The sequence below is a fragment of the Fusarium graminearum genome, chromosome 1 (assembly GCF_000240135.3).
Source record: "Fusarium graminearum PH-1 chromosome 1, whole genome shotgun sequence".
In the NCBI taxonomy this organism is placed as follows: Eukaryota; Fungi; Ascomycota; class Sordariomycetes; order Hypocreales; family Nectriaceae; genus Fusarium; species Fusarium graminearum.
Window position 1 is genome coordinate 6,608,581 of NC_026474.1, and position 19,006 is coordinate 6,627,586.

The following is a 19,006-nucleotide window of genomic DNA, read 5'->3' on the forward strand; positions in this document are numbered from 1 at the left end:
TACATCATAGCCTCCACGATGGACTCACAGCCCCTCCCGTTGAGACGCCAAGAAGTTAAAGAAAATGCCTCCCTTGGCACATGAAACAAGGGAATCACGTAGTTGGTCACTCACGTGTCTATACATGAATATCAAATAAACCTTCTTCCTTGCTCATGGTCGTCGTCCCGAGTTACAGAAAACCTCTCCAGTACCAATCCAAACAAACAACCGTAACGAGGGATTTGCTTCATACCTGCGGGGAGGGCTCCGCCGAGAGAGGGGGGAAAACAAGTCCAGTCTCGTCTGCTCACCGCCAGTCTTGGTCGTGATACCCTCAGCAGCCCAATAGCGTGGCTTAGTTCCCCCTGTATATCCTGATCTATCTTGGGAATGGCGAAGCACAAACCAAAACTCGCCTTCCCCCTTTTTATCCTCTGCGTGCTATTAGGTATTATTATCTACAAGGCTAGATCAGGGACGGCAGTTCCTCCATGAAACCGAGCCGTGATATGTAATACGCTTCGCTTGTCTGTATGCATACAACCCCGCGTTTAGCGAAGGATAGGAGAAAAAAAAGGGAAAAAGCAAACAAGTGCATCGGCAGAGGATGGACGAACGCTCACGGGGATGTTCCCAGTAGCTGTGCGCTTGAGGCATTTGACCAACGCGGGTTGAAGCGGCATGTTCCCTGTTCATGATTAACGCGCTCTTCCTCTCTCGAGGGGTCATGAGTGAAATGACATCGGCATCGCCAATCGCGGGATCGTCGAACGATATCGGTATCGATCGATGTCCGAGGCCATGTCCAAGGACCAAGATTCTTATCTTTCTACAGGTACAATAGGAAGGCAAAGTACACCCATCTTTGGGCTCACAAGGTGGATTAGGGACATTTCCCAATCTTTCGTCAACGGAGCCGAAAACTTGGAAAAGAGAAAAAAGGCTGAATCATTCAGAGGGAAAAAAGCCGGATCTAGGGATTTGACGTCTGGCAGAGAGCACGCCCACGTGGTGACCAAGCTGCGCTATCCTATCCCATCCTGCCATCTCAAGCTATGGATCGAGGAATAACGTCAAAGGGCTCGTGCCAAAGCCACCACACACTGACTTGGCTTCAATATTGCCCACCCTTTCCAAACGACCGTATGATAGTGGCACGGCGTTGTACTTGGTTTCGTTTCATGATGGACGATATGACGCTTTGTAGCGGGTATCGAGGAGAGACAGGAATTCGATAATCAGCCTTGCTCAGTGAAACTTTGAGAGGCAGAAGCCTTCTAGAAACTCTGCTGCCACGGGTGTTTTGTGTTGGCAAAGCCACTCTACGCGACCAACAAGCGCCAAAAAGTACTTGAATTTCTTGTTCCCTTTCTGTCCAGGGATTAGCCTAGTTAGATAGGCCTGTGATCCCCAAAGCCACATGCTGCGATCAGATTCAAGCACCAGAACGGCGTCCGGCCTTTGCTGTAGATGGCTAGAGAGCTCTCGTGAGGAGGGGTTTTTATCAATCTTCTGCCGCTCGCTATTCCTATCAGAGAAGTGTCCCCTCGTTGGCCCTTACTCAGAGAGGAAAGCACCCCCTGGACGAGACCATCTATGATCTTCCTCTGGCTTCGCTCTTTTTGGGCGGTGGCCCCCTTCTTTCCCCAGGATTCTGGTCGGTCCCTTTTTGCTTACTTACCGTAGAGTTGAATGTGTGTGTGTATGTATGTGTTGATTGCTTCAGCTCCCCGGCTGCAACCTAGCCAGTTGTGGAGGCCCAGATGGATACCGGGTTCCATACGAGTTTGCTTACGGTCATATTGAAAGTGCGATTTAGGCTGGATCTGAATCTTTGTCATGTTTTTTCTTCTTCATTTTGTGTGTATCTTTCCATTAAAGACCTCAGTTGAAGGAAGCATGTCTTGATTGGTTGAAATGACATCCAAGATGTGATCAGATGCGAAAGCCCGTTGGACGGCCCCGCCTTTTCCCGAGATGGGGGAGTTTTGCTTTTTATCCAATCAGAGTGCTTATTTCGACCTCTGACTTGGCCTGGCTTCAGCCCAACGGGTGCTGTGATTCACTGGGCCTGTACTGGGCCATGACGCTGATGACCCAAAACATCTGTCACAAGAGACTTGATCTGGGGGAGCATCTGACTTTTCGTTCCCTTTTCTCTCGACGAGTTCGTCATCCCGGATGAATTATCAATTGTATATCCGTACACAGTAGAAGTGATGAATGTGATGTGTGGTACGTTTTTCCATCACATCTCTCCTACAGCTCTTATGCACAGCACAATAAGCGCCTGTGTGACGAGCTGTGATGGGCTCTGCTGTAGTCAGTCGAGTCAACCACCTTTTTGGGTATCGTACAGTTGTTATGTAGGACTCGTCGCTTCTCATGGATGGTGTCATGCAGAAGAAAGAGACCAAACATGCCCCTCACCACCATCTTTCTCTATGGATAATTGGTCTTTGTCAGCTTGTGCCCACCGCATCTCTTTGGTCTTTCTGCAGGTCCATCCCATCTCCTGTCGGATGAGGAGTCCACAGAGAAGCCTTCCTGCAGGAATGCTCGGGTTGGGTGTCTGTCTGGTGTAGCATCCGCATCATGACACTCTTTTCTCTGCTCATGGGCAATCACTCCACCTGTGCTTCATACTGTTGTACTGTGCATCAACCGTGGGGGGTATCTTTTACCCAAACGTGGATGTGGAGATGTGCAACACATGGTTTTTCTCGAATCTTGGAATCTCCTTTTCATTTCGCCGAAGATCTATCTGGGTACTTGCGGAGCAATTGAATAGTGCTGTTATCATCATGAGGTTCCTGGGACAATGATCAGAAAGCCACAGCAACCACACATTCTGATCCACCGCGAGCGGGCTGCAGGGGGTGAAGCGAAGAGGTCCAGAGACGTGGTGCAACTTGCAAATGCAGGCCTCGTGATGCGATAGCCTACGAGCTACATTCCCACTATCAACTATTCGTCGTCTCACAAGGGGTCCAACGGGAGCTTCATTCCAGGGATATTGGCTGCAGCTTGTCGACGAGTCTGCTGAATTGATGAATAGAATCTCACGAGGGAGAAATCTTCGTGGAGCTGTCACCATCGTCCCTGACAGCCTGCATCGGTTGATCAAGCGAGCTGAGCAAGGTCCAAGGAACAGAAACGTGGAACGAAACCTGAAGCTAAAAAGAGCTCATGAGACGCTCGTCGCTACGGTGATTACATGCAATTCCCTTGAAGCAATTGACCGCACTTGTGTAGCTGTCTACCCGAGCTGTATCATGGAACATCACCAGGACAGGGCAAAGCATAGCTCGGATCTTGGCTTGTTTTAGCCTCCCCCCCTCCAAGCTCTGACAGCTCAAGCCGTCGATCCCAGAGCTCTACACACCGAGTAATTGATCGACGATCTGTGCTCATGTCTCGTGGTAAGAACATCACTTGCACGTTATGCTGTCAACGTTTGCTACAAGCATGATGCTGTATTTCAATTCGGATTCTTGTCGGATGGCCTCACGACCACCTCAGCCCAACGAGGGAATGGTAGCCGGCCAGTCAGCCCATACGTATGGTGACCCAATGGGATGAGACTATCGTCTGTTGAAAAATGATATGTCTTCACTTGCGCTATGGATGGATGTATGCACTTTGGCTGTCCAATCTGGGGGACGGTCCAGCACAGCTTTACTTTCAACTCACTAGCGAATCGCCTAATAAGCACTGCTACGGTTTGCTTCACTTTACCACGGTCACAGTCGTATCGTGTCGTAGAATATGCTTGCTATCATCGTCATAGTCATCATTTAGTTGGATAATTCAGCCTTACTGAAACTGCCGAAATAGAAACCATTACTTCGTTTTCAGCACCGCCTCGTGTATTTCAGCTGCCAAAGACACATCGTTTCGGTGCAATGCTAGATTTAAGGAAAGGCGCCAGTCATCAGCCTCACCGCCTCTGGGCTTCGTCCCGCTCCCTCCCGCTTCCGTTCCCATCCCTCCCGCTGGGCACCTCCAAATAGATGGACAGATGGACACCGCATTTAGCCTTGGGTTTGGGAACCAGTCAGGCTTACTACAGCGGGCAACTTTGGGTATCCAGCTGCGATGGATTGTCATGTCTGCACTCTGCAGTCAGGCCAAGGCTTGCCGTCATGAGACGGGGCTTGATGAACGCCTGAACTGTAATCCAAGAACTGATGATGTTTTTACTGGGCCGATAGTTGTAGTTGTCAGGATGTTCCTGGGCTGATTCATACAGCTCATCAGTTTGATGGACTTGTCGGACTACTACTCAATGACAGCTTATCTCCACCCGGACCCTGAATTGACGACAGACCCGAAGAATTGGAAAGCCTCGTCTTGCCTCGTCATTGTACGGTGACTGTGACTGTTCATCTATCTAGATTTACCCCGAGCTCCGACAAAGAAAGAGTCGAGTCGGAATTGAAGGGTCTTACTCGCCACACCAGCCACTTCAATTATCGAGGTACTTTGGTATTGTGCTTCGTATCACTGTAATGCAAGGTACACCATCTCGGTCGGACTCGCCATCTACTAATCATTGATTATCAAGGGGGAATTATCTAATTGGGGTTGACTCTTTTGGAAGGGATTACTCCAATCCAGTAATTGATCTTAAATCCGAAGCTGTATCTGACATTACACCCATGTCAGAATGGTCTACAGTACTGACTGTATCATCGCTCACAGCCAGTCATCCTGATTCATCGCCTGCTTCTCTCAGCGTCGGTCATCCTCGCGCAGCGAACGAGTGACGGGGTACATGCGCCATTACCTGACTCACCTAACCTGATACCTCTAGCTCGGTGAATCTCGCCACCGTGAGGAATGTACCTCCACGTATCTCGACTCGTAAGATCCGCGTACCACCAGCGAACCGCGCCACAAGCCCACTTCCGCAATGGTGAATCAAGCCCGCGGACACCCATTTTGGCGAGCGATTTCAGTGAAGGACAGCAGGGGACCATTCACTAACCTGGTATAAGTGCGGGCTACAGCAGGTCTGTCCTTGGCTGGGCTCAATCAGAGCCTTCGACGCCCTTCCATTAGTTGCTGTCTCTTGAGCCAGGATTCTCCATTTGCTGTGACACTATTCGCTCAATACGTACGGACACTGAGGAAAAAAACCACCGATCGTTTTTTTACCAAGCATTCGTTACGGCGTGTCAGTCCAGTCGGAGGTGCTAGTCAGCTCATGATTAATCGCCGCCGCCGCCGACGACCAAAACAAAAAAACACGAGACGGATACGATTAGAAAGGAGGCTGAACAACGTGAAGAAAGTTTTTCTTTTTCACATTAAACAGTGAATTAAAGTAAACTCAACTCGCCACGTTCCTGATTCTTTGCCTTTTGCAGAAAGGAACCAGAATCTCCTCATCCAATTGATTGTGATCTGTCTTTGCGTTTCGATAAATCTCGCTCCACCCGAAGCGGTACGTACTTGGACGCTATTTAACCTGTTGAGGCCTCAGGCCGATAGAGCCTTGGCACAGCACAGAAAAGAAGGTACATTCAGTACTTAGGCCCAGCCACCTTGTTTCAACCACACGACTTGCGAGTCAAACCATTCAACTTGATCAGTAGTTTTCAACTAGTTGATTCATTCTAGACAATCGAGAACTCATCGGTAAATAAAGTGACTCTTTCGAGGTCATACATAACCAACTTCAAGTCACGACTCGAGAAAGAAAAGAAAAAAAAAAAAAAAAAAGAACTCCACCACAGCCAGACCAGACCAGACGGGACCAGCTCCATAGCAAAGAGGGACCCGGACTACCTCACAAGTACATACAGCACCCCTCCAGTGGACCACCTTCTGGACCATCAGTGACCACTAGCAGCGGGCAGGTCCAGCACCCACGCAACAAGCACCAGCACCAGCACCACGCACTACACACCACGCACCACCAGACGAGACGGTACAGGTGGACCGCACCCCCAAAGCCCAAAGACGACCCTCCAGAGTCGTGGACCCCCTTCCTGGCGTCTGATCGTCAACTCTAGCCTGTCCTCACTATCGTCCCTTGTACCAACGAATCACTCCCCCTTGTCTACGGCCACGCTCTGCCCGTGACCTCATCTGCTCTCTTGTCCTTCAATACCCCAACGACCGCTGTCTTGTCTCCTTCTCCCGCATTGTTCCTCTGTTCCCCGTGGACGTGAACAACCAAATCAACAACCACCAAACATTTTTACATCTTTATTTTTCTCTCGTGTCGTGTCGTGCTCAGCTTAGCAGCCGGCTGCTCACCTTGTCAATACTCTCGCCTGCCCACCCCCGGTTCTTTCGTTTGATCCGGCATTGCATTGCATTTACTTGCAAGTACAAATTTCTGCCTGGTTCTACGGTACCCTGCAAATCCGAGCAACCCACTCACCTCAACTTGCTCTGGCGACGAGACTCACAAGACACCGCCCCCCAAAAGCCCAGACCACTCAACTACATCAAGTCATACCCAACTTGGTTTTTAATATACATACAAACAACTTCCCAGCCCTGCCTTGCTTGTAGGATACAGCCTTATCATAACTCACTAAAGCCTCGCCCTTCCGACGACCTTCGGATCCATGCTATAGATATCCTCAACGAGCAACATTTATCTATCCCACCTACTTCTACATACTCGACACCTTAAACGGTAGTCGACAATCAACCAACCACCCAATATGTCTACACAACCTGATCCTTATAAAATCCTTGGTGTTGCCAAGGATGCTCAGTTACCCGAAATTCGATCCGCGCACCGAAAGCTCGTTCTCAAGTGCCATCCCGACAAAGTTCAGGACCCAACATTAAAGGCTCAAAAACAGGACGAGTTCCAGCGTGTTCAAACCGCTTATGAACTACTGGCCGATGAGAAAGAGCGGAAACGCTACGACGATCAGACCAGACTCGCCGAATTGCGAGAGCAGATGCGAGCCAAGGCAGCTGCAAGTGCATCAAGTCGTCAGACAGCCGCGGCCGCAAGCCCCTCATCAAGTCGACCTACACCTACATCCGCATATAAATATGAAATCCACACACCTGAGAGAAGTTATAAGTCTCCCCGACAGCCTTCACCTGGCCCCAGGGGATACGCTTCATATTCACGTTCTTACGAGGATGATCATCGCCCTGCTGATCTATTTGAGGGAGTCCGAACTGTGAGGAGAGAGAAGTCCTACCAGGACAAGACTTCTTCAAGACGTGAAGAGAGGGAGAGAGAGGAGAGAGAACGAGAAAGAGAGTACGCACGGGAGTTGCGTGAGCGAGAGAAGGAAAAGGAACTCGAGCGGCAACGAAGAAAAAAGGCCGACGACGCCATTCGACGTGCCGAGAAGGAAGCTAAGGAGGCCACCAAAGAAGCCCGACGCGCCGAGAAGAAGACCCGCGATAAGTCTCGCAAGCGGGAAACGGAGAGCAAGAAGTCGAAACCTTATATCGAGACCTTTGATGGCGAGTCCGCCTCAAAGTCCGACAAGAAGAAGTCGAGCAAGAAGCACGACGAGAGACGCGAGCGAGATCGATCAACGCACCGTGAGGAGGTTGTTCCTCCCGCTACCAGCTCAATGCCCCCACCTCCCATTCCTCCTCAGTATCAGTCTGTCGAATATCAGAGCAAGGCCGATGCTGCGATGAACTACATCCAAGCCTCTCGAAGCAAGGTCCCAGCAGCTTTCGCTCGCCACGTCCAACCTCCTGCGCCCACTCCACCTCCTGTGGGCTCGCCATTCGCCGCCCCTGCCGAAGACGACGACGCTCGCCGATCATCTGCCAAGCCTCGACGTAACTCAGCTGGCGACAAGACTTACAGCAAGCCTGAGGTTGTCGATGACCCCCTCGAGGCTACTCCTCCCACCGCTCGCCCTCACATGCACAAGTCTGCTACAGCAACTGGTGTGCTTGGGAGCTCTCCTCCCCGACGCGACCTTCCCAGGACATCTACCATGCCTGTTGAGGGTGGCCACAGCAGTCGCTACGCGCCAGGCATCGCCAGAGCTCAAACCTTTAGCGGCGCCTACCCCGAGTTGGACCCCCGCGGCCGAGGCCGCACCAGGCACCAGGCTCAGATCCCTGAGAGTGATTCGGAGGATGAGTACGAGCGCCAACGACGGGAGCGCAAGGCCCACCGCAGCAGCAAGAAGCACGGCCCCGAAGCGCGTGGCGAACATGTGATGCAATACCGAGTTGATGGTGGCCGTACAACGCTCCAGAACTCCTATTCGCGCTCCGCTGAGCCCTCTGATGCTTACGGATACTACGCTGAACACACTGCCCGCGCCGGTGAGCGTCCTTCGATGCCTGCTCGCGACACTACCTACTCTAGTGGCTACGGAGGCGGCGTCCAATACTCCAAGGTCAAGACTTCAAATTACGACAACGTGCAGTTCAGCCCGTACACTTCGTACCGCGAAGCCTATGCTGCCTAGACAGCCAAGCTAGCCTCCACATACATTGTCTCGCGATCTCATTTGACGGCGTTTGAACGCGTGTATTCCAACACCTGGGTTTGCTTTTCCATCTTAGCCTCGGCATTGATATTTCTGTCATTTACTTGTTTTCATACTTTACGACACGAAACATGTCTTACGAAATACGAAATTTACCTCGATCGCAAACAGGCGATCGGGATGCGGGATGATTGGCGCGAAGGGGCAGTGGGTGCTTGTTTTTTTCACCACCCTTTGATGAGTTTAGCTCTCTGGCATCTGGAAGGGCCTTGGATCGCTGTGGAGAGACAAGTTTGCATGATAGACGTGTTTACTTGGCTTTGTCACTCTGTGTCCCTGTGACCCCAGAGCCACTCATTGTACGCTGTAGGGAGCGCAGCAATCATGGCATCGGCAAGGATCTTTGGGCGGCTCTATCTGTTTTTTCCAGTATTCAATTTTCCATATCATCATTGGCGTTGGGGATACCACACTCGCTCGGGTTTCTTATCTACTCGGATGACGAGATTTATATCAATATCAGATAGAGATAGGAGGCAGGCCTTTGACACGGCCTGGCTTCATTAGAAATGAAAGCTAATTCGCCTCGCACTTTACTTTTCCTGTTTAATTGTGATCTGACTTGTACTATCTTACTAATGTTTGCCATCTTGATGCTATTCAGCCTAGCCTTTGCACGATATCTCGGTGGCGACCTTGGCCGCACACACACGCATGAGCTGACACCAAACCCTTTGCGCCGTGAATTCGTAAACGGACACTGACCGACCAAGCTGTAGAGTTGCTTCGGATTGGACGGAATACAATCTGATAGGCCGCGCCCATAAATTGATTCGCCTAACGTTGGTATCGTGAAAGTAACCAAGGCCCGCAGCTAAACACCACTCATTTGCGGTCACCTGTGTACCTACGTAGCACATGCCAGACCGAGATACAAGCACACGTATTCGTACATTCTGATTTCATTGCACATGTAGACATGCCGGACATTTGCTTGTACGTGTAATCGCTTGGGAAACGCAAAGTGTCATTCACATGCGGGACAATGCTTCTTCACCTCCGCTACACGGGCGGGAGCGTATCTTGTTTGGGACATTAAGCCGTGTGTAGACGTGTAATAGAAGGATCATGGTCCAGATTTACGGAAGCACGAATCTGGGGTATCACGGGGACAGTGTCTAACCGATTTGCTCGGGATTGCTGTCTGGATTGCCAGTGGATGTTTGGTGAGGTGGCAGGAGGAGACGCCTATCTGATTAGACACGTCAGTTGCGGTATAGGTATGAAACGGGGCCGATATCGTGGGGGAGCAATTGAGTGATGATGTGGGTTGTTTTGTTTGTTTACTTTGAGATTGGGTCAATGCAAAGACAACAATACACTGAGGCATCACGGGTCTTTGCAGTAAGTAATGATGCAATTATTACAACCGAGAGATCTCCGTGAAGTCATTCATAATGATACTCCCCACATGCACCACCAGGTCAATGGTAATATCGGTTTGTAATGACGATGGCAAAGAAGTCGGGAGTGATCCCGACGACGATGTGTTTTGTCGCACTCGGGGTCCAATGAATAAGAGATAACAATTCTAGATTGTCAAGGTAAACGGATACTGTACAGTTTCAGACGGCAGGTTGCGCAAGAATTACTCGGCCGTATTAATCGTGCCGTTAACTTCGTATGCTTGCTGCTGTGGCCTGTCGCCGCCATATTTGTCCCGCCACACAATTATCGATTGTCGTCGCTGATAGAGTCAATGATGAAATCTGTAGAATGATTGTAATCGTATGAAGGAAATGATGACCATAAGTAATCGCTTTTACTCTCATCATGAATCTTCATCTTTCCACCGCACTTCTCCCCTGATCGTTGCTCTTTACTACACATTCTGTTACTTCACTTCTTCCAAGTTTCATCGGGACTATGACTTTGCAGTCCATAACGAAAACATTCTTGAGAATAGTCTTAAAGATGCAGCAGAAGATATCCTGGCACATCATCGCCAGAGATAGAATCAGCAAGTCAGCCATTCACATCCTTTCAGTGGAGGCGCATTTCCCACCCTCCACACACCAAGGAGAGTCGGAAACATGATACAGTCAGTCCCCAGCCATAGTTATTTCCTTGCGAAGCTGACCTAGCTAGTATCATTGGGATCCGTCGTTGGGATTACTCCCCACGAGCGGTGTTGTACCTCCAATTCAAAACACTGGACGAACGCTTTAGCTTTCCTGCGTCAACCACAATCCACTATACCCTATCTCTACACCGGTATAGCATGAGACAGTTGTCGTTTCTTTGTCGTGATGACAACTCAACTTCACACTACGAACTCAACGAGTCCCATATTGTCGGTACGGAGACAAGCAGTGTTCAGTCTTTGAAGTCCTACTAGTTGATAGGTAAGCACTTGCAGTATTTGGAATTTTATCTTGGACTATACTAACAGTATTAGGCACATGTGGTTGTCATTGAATACAACGACGACGACTAGGCGTTGCGGTACTGAGAGTGGAAACACTACTACATCGAACGATTCATGATTTGGCAGCCTATAGACATGGCAACGATAGGTATCCTGCGCATCTATCGCAATGGTCTTATGGTTCTGGGTGACACCAAGGAAGTCACTTACACCGCAGCCCCTGCCTGGTTGACTCCCCTCGCACCGACAGGAAGTCCATTCCGTCGAAACGACCTTATGACTTGTTGCTGATAAAGCTTGTCATTATAAACTTGGACTTTCGGCCTTTCCCAGAACATCAGCTTGATCAAGAAACATGTCGTTTATAGTGGATCAGTGCTCCTCGTTAAGCATGAGCTTGAGAGTATCAGCCCGTATACGACCATCGCTTCATACGATCTAGCAAATATGGTCCTTTATATTGCTTTTTTCTTTGCGCTCCTGGAAGCGAAAAGGTGAAACCACAAGACGAAACCAAGACAAAAACATCCGGACCTTGTCCTAACGTGGACCGAAAGATCATCATTCTCTGGACAAAAGAGATGGAATGCATGCATGATGGCTAAGTAAGTCTTGTATCTTGTTTCTCTTGAACAATGTATACTAACTGACCAACAGATGGTAGCGAAGGAAAGGGGGCCAACTTAGTCACAAGAGACCAGTCTTAATTCGATCCAGATCCGGTCAACGGGCCTATGGTGATGGACAAATGTCAGTCTCAATCATCGACCTCGACACAGCGCGGCTGAAGAAGATTCTCCAAAGCCACCCAGAGTAAAGACAGAAGATGCTGAGATTGACATCATTTTATTTTTAAGACCCAGACCCTGCTTTCTCCCATCCGAGGCTCGACCTTTCTAGAGCCTTTGCTGTCCATGCCATTACAATGGACGAGTTTCTTTCAATGCGTTCCAATGTGGTATCCAACCAGGAGTTCGTCACGATTGGCGACAGCATGTCCATCTTTTACATCATATCGCGTCAAGAAGAAAGAGTGCTGAAGCTGAATGTGGCTCTGAATAAGTTACACGACCACATCACTCACAATGCAGTCGTTTCCGTGAAGAATTCGAATCGCCGCACATGGCATGGGTACCACTCACACAACAGTTTCGGTTGAATGGCCTCGAACACACAAGAATCGTATTTCTTGCCCTTCAAGTTAGAAGCACTCTTCCCAGTCCTTTTACTCTTCAGCGGGTCGGTTGGTTGGGTATAGCCACCATATACCTTGGAGCCAACAATTACCAAACCCGTCGAAGTGCTCCAGAACTAGAATTGTCATCGAATCTTTTCGAGTGAGAGAATGTGCCAACAAGCCAAGCATAGCTTAGTTATAACTTGTCTGTACTGCGAGGAAGTAGAAGAAGCGAGTCCTTTCCTCTGCCTCTTTTTTTATCGGAATGACCCCCACACCGAAACCATCTTTGCGATTACTTTCGATCCCCCGGACACTGCACTTGGACAGAGGACAGAGGACAGAGGATGCGCATGAAGCAGAGCCAGATTGAAAGCTACACCAGATCTCAAAACAGGAATTCTTATCCAAAATACCGACCCAAGGCTTGAGAATCCCTTTGATGGTAACCGGAACGGTCTTCTACCCCAAGCCATTTTGTTTCGAGGCACCCCATTTCGTATAATGGCTTAGCAAACAGGTCTGGCGCTATTTCAGGTACCAGTTGATTGCTCCCCATATTAGATCACTGGTATTCTTTTTTGAGAGGTCCATTTGTTCGCATTGGGCTTCCATGAAGATCGTTCGCTTTTCACCACCGTCAAACTGGATGAGCCCGATGATGTGGTTTCGAACAACTGAACCACCTCTCCCTGGATACAATCTTGCTATATTAACTGCCTATATGCACCATCAGATCCTGTCTGGAAGTGGCACAATGCGACCGTTGATACGCTGATACTATTGACGTCATTTCAGTGCTTGCCGTAGTACGTATAAATATGAGTTTGCGAGACGTTGTGGACGATACATGTCTTAGTGCGCCAAAGCTACCGCACAATCAACAAGGACTGAAGCTTTGGTTGAAGGCTCACTAGCTTGAGGAAGCCATCACAGTCGCATCCGAACTACCTCGAAGGTTCATAATCAATCGAGAGGTCATAGTCTTGATGTCTGTAGTGCAGATCCTCCCCTTTGCGCCTGAATGGCGAGTACCTGACACATCAATGCCCCCTTTATTATATTGACACCACTGACCCCGCCAGAAAAGAAAGGGCTTCTAGAGAGAAACCATGACTCCTTGGGGTGTGCGACAAGAAAGATTCTGCCGCCAAATTATTGTGGTTATTTCTGTTCGTTCGTTTCTCGTCAACGCTTCATGTCACCAACGAAGATGATTCTGTCACTCAAATCGATATGTCGTGTTCAACAGCATCACCGCCCTTTCTCTCATGACGCCTTTTCGATGTATGCCTCCCGGGCTCAACTGAAGTGCGGGCCTTTTTAGGTCGGATCATGTCGGCACTGGAGAGTTTGTTATTCACTCAAACACGCATCCTCCGGCCTCTCGCCACAAATATTTCGAACTTGTCACAATTTTCCCTGTTTAGAATGCAGATGGATCGTACTAGTGACAGTTCTTGGGTCTCAGCCTTGTCACAAGGCTTCTATATCATTATTAGAGAAAATTCTACATTCGAAGAACCCGAACACCGGTCTTACGGAATGTCTTTAGAAACTGCCTGGGGCTTTTCAAGGAGCTGTGATCACTACTGGAGGTAGTAGGACGCCGGCTTCTCCCCGCTCGCACTCCTCCATCACGGTGTCTGAACCTGAAAGTGGAAAGTTATCAACATGGACCAGACTTCACTATAACGCCAAGCTCGCAAAGGACAAAAGAAAGAGGCAATTCTTTATTGTGGAAGCGAGGTGCGATGGTGGCTATCAAGGTCCGACGGTATCACGGACACTATTACTTCTTTTTTCTTTCTTTTTTTGGCACGCACTCAGCTATTCAACATGTCGCTGAGCAATTATAATAATCGGCATTGACTACTTGTTGAGTAGAAACAGTTGTTCATACGGGGTCTAAAGACCGATGCTCAGTGTCTGGAAGTCCATGTGCAGGGAGAAGCACCAGACGAAGTTGCTTAATAGCAATCTTCAACACTGAGAATATTGATGCACATAATGAGGAAATTCCACGAAACTACGTTCAAAACCACGGACGGAACCTACAAACAGTTTTGGGAAGTCTTGTATCTTGGAGAAGGCGAAATACAATGTCAGATCTCATAGATGTCATGCAAATCAGGGAGCGAATGGAGTGCCCTCATATTTCTGGTTGGATATAATCAGATCAGCTCTTGGGCGAATGAGTTTCGTCTTGATGGGAATAAGTTTATGGATCGTTCTTCGCATATCTCTTGTATGATATGTGGAAGCAGATAGATAGTCTCACATCTAAATTGAAAGGTTCATCTATCATCAATTACTTTGTCTGCAATCACGTCAGAAGATGCAAAGGATACACACGACCATTTGATGGTTCATACAACGTTAATAATAAAAAAGAGGTTGCGATACACACGACCACATTGTTTCACTTACTACTTCCGTTCACTTGCTAGCTTTGAATGACGATGGAACTGGAGAGAAAAGAATTTCTGCTTCATTCTGGGAGGCCTACCATCATATGACACAACCCCCTCACGTAGCTGCATAGGCCTCCAAACCCACCAATAGAACTGGATGCTATGGAAACTAAAAGCGATAACTTGGCCATCAGTATAAATATGCGTTCTTCCACTCTCTCGCCTGTTGTACTTTCTTTCCCCTCTTCAATTCCGTTTCACTGGTTCATCAGTACCACTGGGGACGGCTCATCGTTCCGGCCATAATGGCAGGCTCAGCCTTCCAACCGCATTATCGCTGCTATTATGGCCTGAACGATGAGCCTCTCCCGGGTGGTTCTGAGTGTTACTGGAATTCAACATCAAATATTTCGATTCTTCTCTACCTAAAATCACGATACATCTGGTCGTGCAAAATTGTGTTCCTCGGCGCGAAGAAGTTGCTTGACTATGGAACGGGGCGACAACCTCTTCTTATCGGATGTCATGTTCGATCCTGACATTGACACTTCAAGCGTCCCATGGAGCGACCTCTCGCTGAGCCCTACGGAGGACGCATTATTTGCCGACGTATACCTGGGCATGGGTGAAGACGCACTCACTTCATTTACAAGCTGGGATTTTCTCACGATGCAGCCACCGCCGACTACAAACCCTCCCACAGCAACATTTGCCAGCCCAGATAATGGGGAGTCGTCTGAATGTATCGAAACTCAAGCATCCTTACCGAGACTACAGACTCATGTCTCGTCGGACATGTTGAGCCCGCAAACGCATGAGGTGCCGCCAACACAGTGTACCCCTGAACGACCAGCGAACGTAGGGAATACTCCGAAACGGACAAAGATGAAGCATGGCACACGACCGTGTGATTTAAAGTTAGTCAACACAAGCTCTGCACTCCCAATACTACATTCGTCTAACATAGATCACAGAAGACAGAAGCGAAAAGTGGACAAGCCAGAGAAATGTCACGTCTGCCAAAAGGGGCATCAGTGGAGGCGTGATCTGGAAAGACACTACTGCACTCACCATCCAAATGAGGCTGCTGGCATGGGATTTTTCATATCCATGCCAGTATGCAGATACTGTGGCCAAGATTTTGCGAGGCGTGATCATTTAACTCGGCATTTAAGGAGGAAGCACGGGGGTTAAGGGCATTTTATGTATACACTCATTTCAATACCAGGGAGACAGGTTTGGCCTCTAGCGTTTCTTTTATTTAGCGGTTTCTTATATCGGATCACTATTTACGTTAAAAGTTACTAGATGTTCTCTTATAGCAGTTGTGTAAATGAGGTAGGGCGAAGTGTTATTTCACAAGGTCGGATATGCAATAAGCTCACTAAGCTCACTAGATAGTGGGTTTATCGGTTCCAATGCTATGGGACTTATTATAATAAACAAAGGTCAAGAATCTCAATATGCATACGCCCGACCGACAGAATTCCATCGTCATTCACTAACAAAAAGAGATGCATGTGTAATAGGAACTGCAAAAAGAAACTCCGGTACAGGGAATCGAACCCTGGGCTCCGCGGTACTGATCTCTCAGGTTATGAGAGCGCGAAATGTTAGCCACTACACCATACCGGATGCTGTGACTTTTCATGTAGGTGAAGCATGCAAGCAAAAATTATGTCTTTCTTTTCGGCAGCAAGACCTGCATAGACATCTCGTTTTCTATCTCTTTTACGTTCGTTATATTCCCTTAGGTAGATAATCATTTAGTTTACGTTCATTGACTTTTTAAATCTCTTCAATTTGCATTCTCAAAACCATATAATGGTACCCCCTTTTACGTAACTCAGCTAATGCGAACTAAGTTGAAGAAGATACACTGATGAGAAACAATATGCATGTTTACTGTAGAATGTCAGATGCTACTGAATGGCCTAAGATATACTTAGCCCTTCTATATTCTAGGCTGATTCTCATTTTACAGTACGTTAATTACTATTACTTATAGTGGCAGTAATAAAGATCCAGTTACCCGGCAACGTAGCGCATTTTGGTGTAAACGGGCTCGACTTAGATATTCTGCTGCAGTGTTTACACTTCATCAACCAAACGCTCCAGTGTTTCGTCTCTTCTTTTGTATCGTAGTCGTTTACTCAAGTCCAGCTTAGCATCTATTCACACCTTGGTATCTACCCCTCTTTGGTATTCTCAAGTCTCAATTTTGAGAAGCGGACATCTTGAACTACCCGACTTGAACTTCATCCTTTTAGCTCTTTGTTTATTTGCGCTGAACGGTTCTCACTATTACGTCTTTTTTAAACAACAAAACATTGCTTTCCTTCTAAAGCTTTACGGAAAGGTACGTACTCGTTGAGTGCTCCTCTTTCGTCGTATACTGATCGAAATGCAGGCTCAAGACCACCCGACTCGCGCAAGCTCAGGTCAAAACACTTCTATTTCGCCCTCGCTCCATCCACCATGGAGCCGATGGAGGATACATATGATCCACCCGAGGGCTACACGTCTTTTGACTGCCCAAACTACCCCGAGAATCAGACTCTCACTTGCCCCTATATAGGTTGCGACGGCTTTGTGTTCAACTCCGTTGATGAGTGCTAGAAGCACGAGTACAACTGGCACAGAGGACCCTATGTCTGCGGCGAGTGTGGTCACCGATTCGCAGCTGCTCCAGCCCTCAACAGACACGGGCGCGCAAGCGGTCATCAAGTCGAGTGGGAATGTTACGATGACGAGTGTGAGAAGTTCGGGGAGAAGTTTGCTACCGGTGCTCTTTATCTCGAGCATCTTCGGGAATCGTCAGGTCATCGATCCGGCGAAGTGAGCGATGAGACTAAGAATACCGAGTCTTCGTTCTCGCCTCCTTCCAACTCTAACGCCCAAGATACTGAGGATGATGTCTTTGGTCCCGCTCCTCAAACTGCTACTTCCGACAGAAACATTTGCAATGAGCCCTGCTGTTATCACTACGGCACGGACTATAAGTGCAAGTCGGAGTCCATCCGCCATGAAGACACTGACGCTCATCAGATTGCGACCAGACTGAACCAGGCCCTTCTAACCAACACTCCCGCTGACGAGGTCAAGGCTGAGCAGGAAGCCATCCGTGCCCTGCGATGCAACTGGTCTGATTGTCTGCTGTTCGGAAAGACCTTCAAGAATGCCAGGGTCTTCTACCGACATCTTCAGGAGAAAGATCATCGTGACGGGTGGGATATCAAATTCCAAGAAGATAGCTTCGAGTACAGCAGCGATAACGAGCCCCTGCCTGGAATGGCGTTTAATGTCGACGGTCGAAAAGGGATGTGCATCAACGAAAAGTGTCCTAGAGTCGGTATGAAGTTTGACTCGTTCACGGCCATGAAGCAGCACAGCAGATCTTTCGGTCATGCTCTGACTGAAGAAGACCTAGCCTCTACAGACGTCGAAGAGTCTGGCGACGAGATTTGGAAGACGACTGACGTCCATGGGATGGAAGCTACCCAGGACGAAGGCCTCTGGAAGTGTATTAAGCAAGGATGCAAGGGTTACCAGAAGATCATGAGCAACATGGCGAATGTCAGAATGCACTTCAACTCAGCTGCGCACATGAACGCAGCGGAGGAGGTCAGTTCTTCTGATGACTCCCATGAGGAGCTTGATGGAATGCAATTTTCCAAAGACAGCGGCTGGCTTTGCGTCAAACCAGGTTGCAAGAAACGCGGTACTACGTATCGCTTTCTGTACAATGCGAAGCGCCATTTCTCTGCTGATATCCATGCCATGGCTGAAGAGGAGAGCTCTCATGGTGAGTCTAGAGAAGAGCTCGATGGCATGGCTTACTCGGAGGAGACGGCCGCCTGGGTTTGTGCAAAGAATACCTGCAGGAGTTATGGCAAATCCTTTGTCACTGTTGGCTTCGCCCGCAAACACGCCCGGTGCACTACTCACCTGAAGGCTGATGAAATCACCCCTACCCCGCGTCGTTTCAAGCACTCTTCAACCAACTCCCTCCTTACGCCTATCGAGATGGGTGGTTCGACAGCTAACGTGACACCCGGAAGCCCCTCCACTGGCCGAGGCCTCACCCTCGTACGACGCCCCGCTAGTACTTCCGAGAACACTCCTACCAATCGTACTCCAGGAAAGATTCGAATCCGTCGATCATCTGGTGCCAAATCGGGCAACGGGAAGCGTATTACGGACTTGGAGAGGGAAAATCAGGAGTTGAAGGAGCGTGTTACAAAGCTGGAAGGGGAAGTGTATGGACCCAAGAGTCCAGGTGTCCTTCAATCACCTAGCGCAGGTCTGCTTGCTCCGCCTGCTGCTCAGGTGTCTAAAGCCTCTTCTTCAGCCCTATCTTCCCCTGCTTCATCTGGACAGATGGAGAATTTGGCTCAGTATGTGCAAGAGGAGTTCCATCTTGCCGTATCGATGGAAGTGGATGACGACGATGTGTGGAATCAGGCCATGCACTGAAAGATGATACTCAAAGATTTGGGAAGGGGCTGCTACATGATACTGAATGAAGGTATCAAGGCTATGAGATGATTAGCACTTT

General features: G+C 48.7%; 6 protein-coding genes and 1 non-coding gene across 7 annotated transcripts; 4 read left to right on the top strand and 3 right to left on the bottom strand.

Annotated features, from left to right (window-relative positions):
• Positions 1–771: 771 nt before the first annotated feature.
• On the top strand, positions 772–1,053 carry FGSG_12053 (uncharacterized protein; the record flags this gene model as incomplete). Its single annotated transcript, XM_011319566.1, has 1 exon — positions 772–1,053. The coding sequence occupies one exon, from the start codon at positions 772–774 to the stop codon at positions 1,051–1,053; it is 282 nt and encodes a 93-aa protein (XP_011317868.1).
• A 320-nt stretch (positions 1,054–1,373) lies between these two features.
• Positions 1,374–1,823, bottom strand: FGSG_12054 (uncharacterized protein; the record flags this gene model as incomplete). The annotated part of the gene is given in 2 exon segments (XM_011319567.1): positions 1,374–1,654; positions 1,664–1,823. Coding segments are annotated over 2 exon segments (441 nt in total).
• Positions 1,824–6,665: 4,842 nt separating this feature from the next.
• Positions 6,666–8,408, top strand: FGSG_02004 (uncharacterized protein; the record flags this gene model as incomplete). The annotated part of the gene is made up of 1 exon (XM_011319568.1): positions 6,666–8,408. One exon carries the CDS (start codon positions 6,666–6,668, stop codon positions 8,406–8,408), a length of 1,743 nt encoding a protein of 580 aa, XP_011317870.1.
• Positions 8,409–11,709: 3,301 nt separating this feature from the next.
• On the bottom strand, positions 11,710–12,510 carry FGSG_12055 (uncharacterized protein; the record flags this gene model as incomplete). The annotated part of the gene is made up of 3 exons (XM_011319569.1): positions 11,710–11,765; positions 12,000–12,168; positions 12,313–12,510. 3 exons carry the CDS (start codon positions 12,508–12,510, stop codon positions 11,710–11,712), a joined length of 423 nt encoding a protein of 140 aa, XP_011317871.1.
• Positions 12,511–14,710: 2,200 nt separating this feature from the next.
• FGSG_12056 (uncharacterized protein) lies at positions 14,711–15,494 on the top strand (the record flags this gene model as incomplete). Its single annotated transcript, XM_011319570.1, has 2 exons — positions 14,711–15,365; positions 15,416–15,494. Exons 1-2 carry the CDS (start codon positions 14,938–14,940, stop codon positions 15,492–15,494), a joined length of 507 nt encoding a protein of 168 aa, XP_011317872.1. The 5' UTR covers positions 14,711–14,937.
• Positions 15,495–15,993: 499 nt separating this feature from the next.
• On the bottom strand, positions 15,994–16,083 carry FGSG_20540. The gene has a single exon. It is a non-coding gene; the product is annotated as a tRNA-Glu (tRNA).
• Positions 16,084–16,926: 843 nt separating this feature from the next.
• Positions 16,927–18,924, top strand: FGSG_12057 (uncharacterized protein; the record flags this gene model as incomplete). Its single annotated transcript, XM_011319571.1, has 2 exons — positions 16,927–17,040; positions 17,077–18,924. The coding sequence occupies 2 exons, from the start codon at positions 16,927–16,929 to the stop codon at positions 18,922–18,924; spliced, it is 1,962 nt and encodes a 653-aa protein (XP_011317873.1).
• Positions 18,925–19,006: the final 82 nt, after the last annotated feature.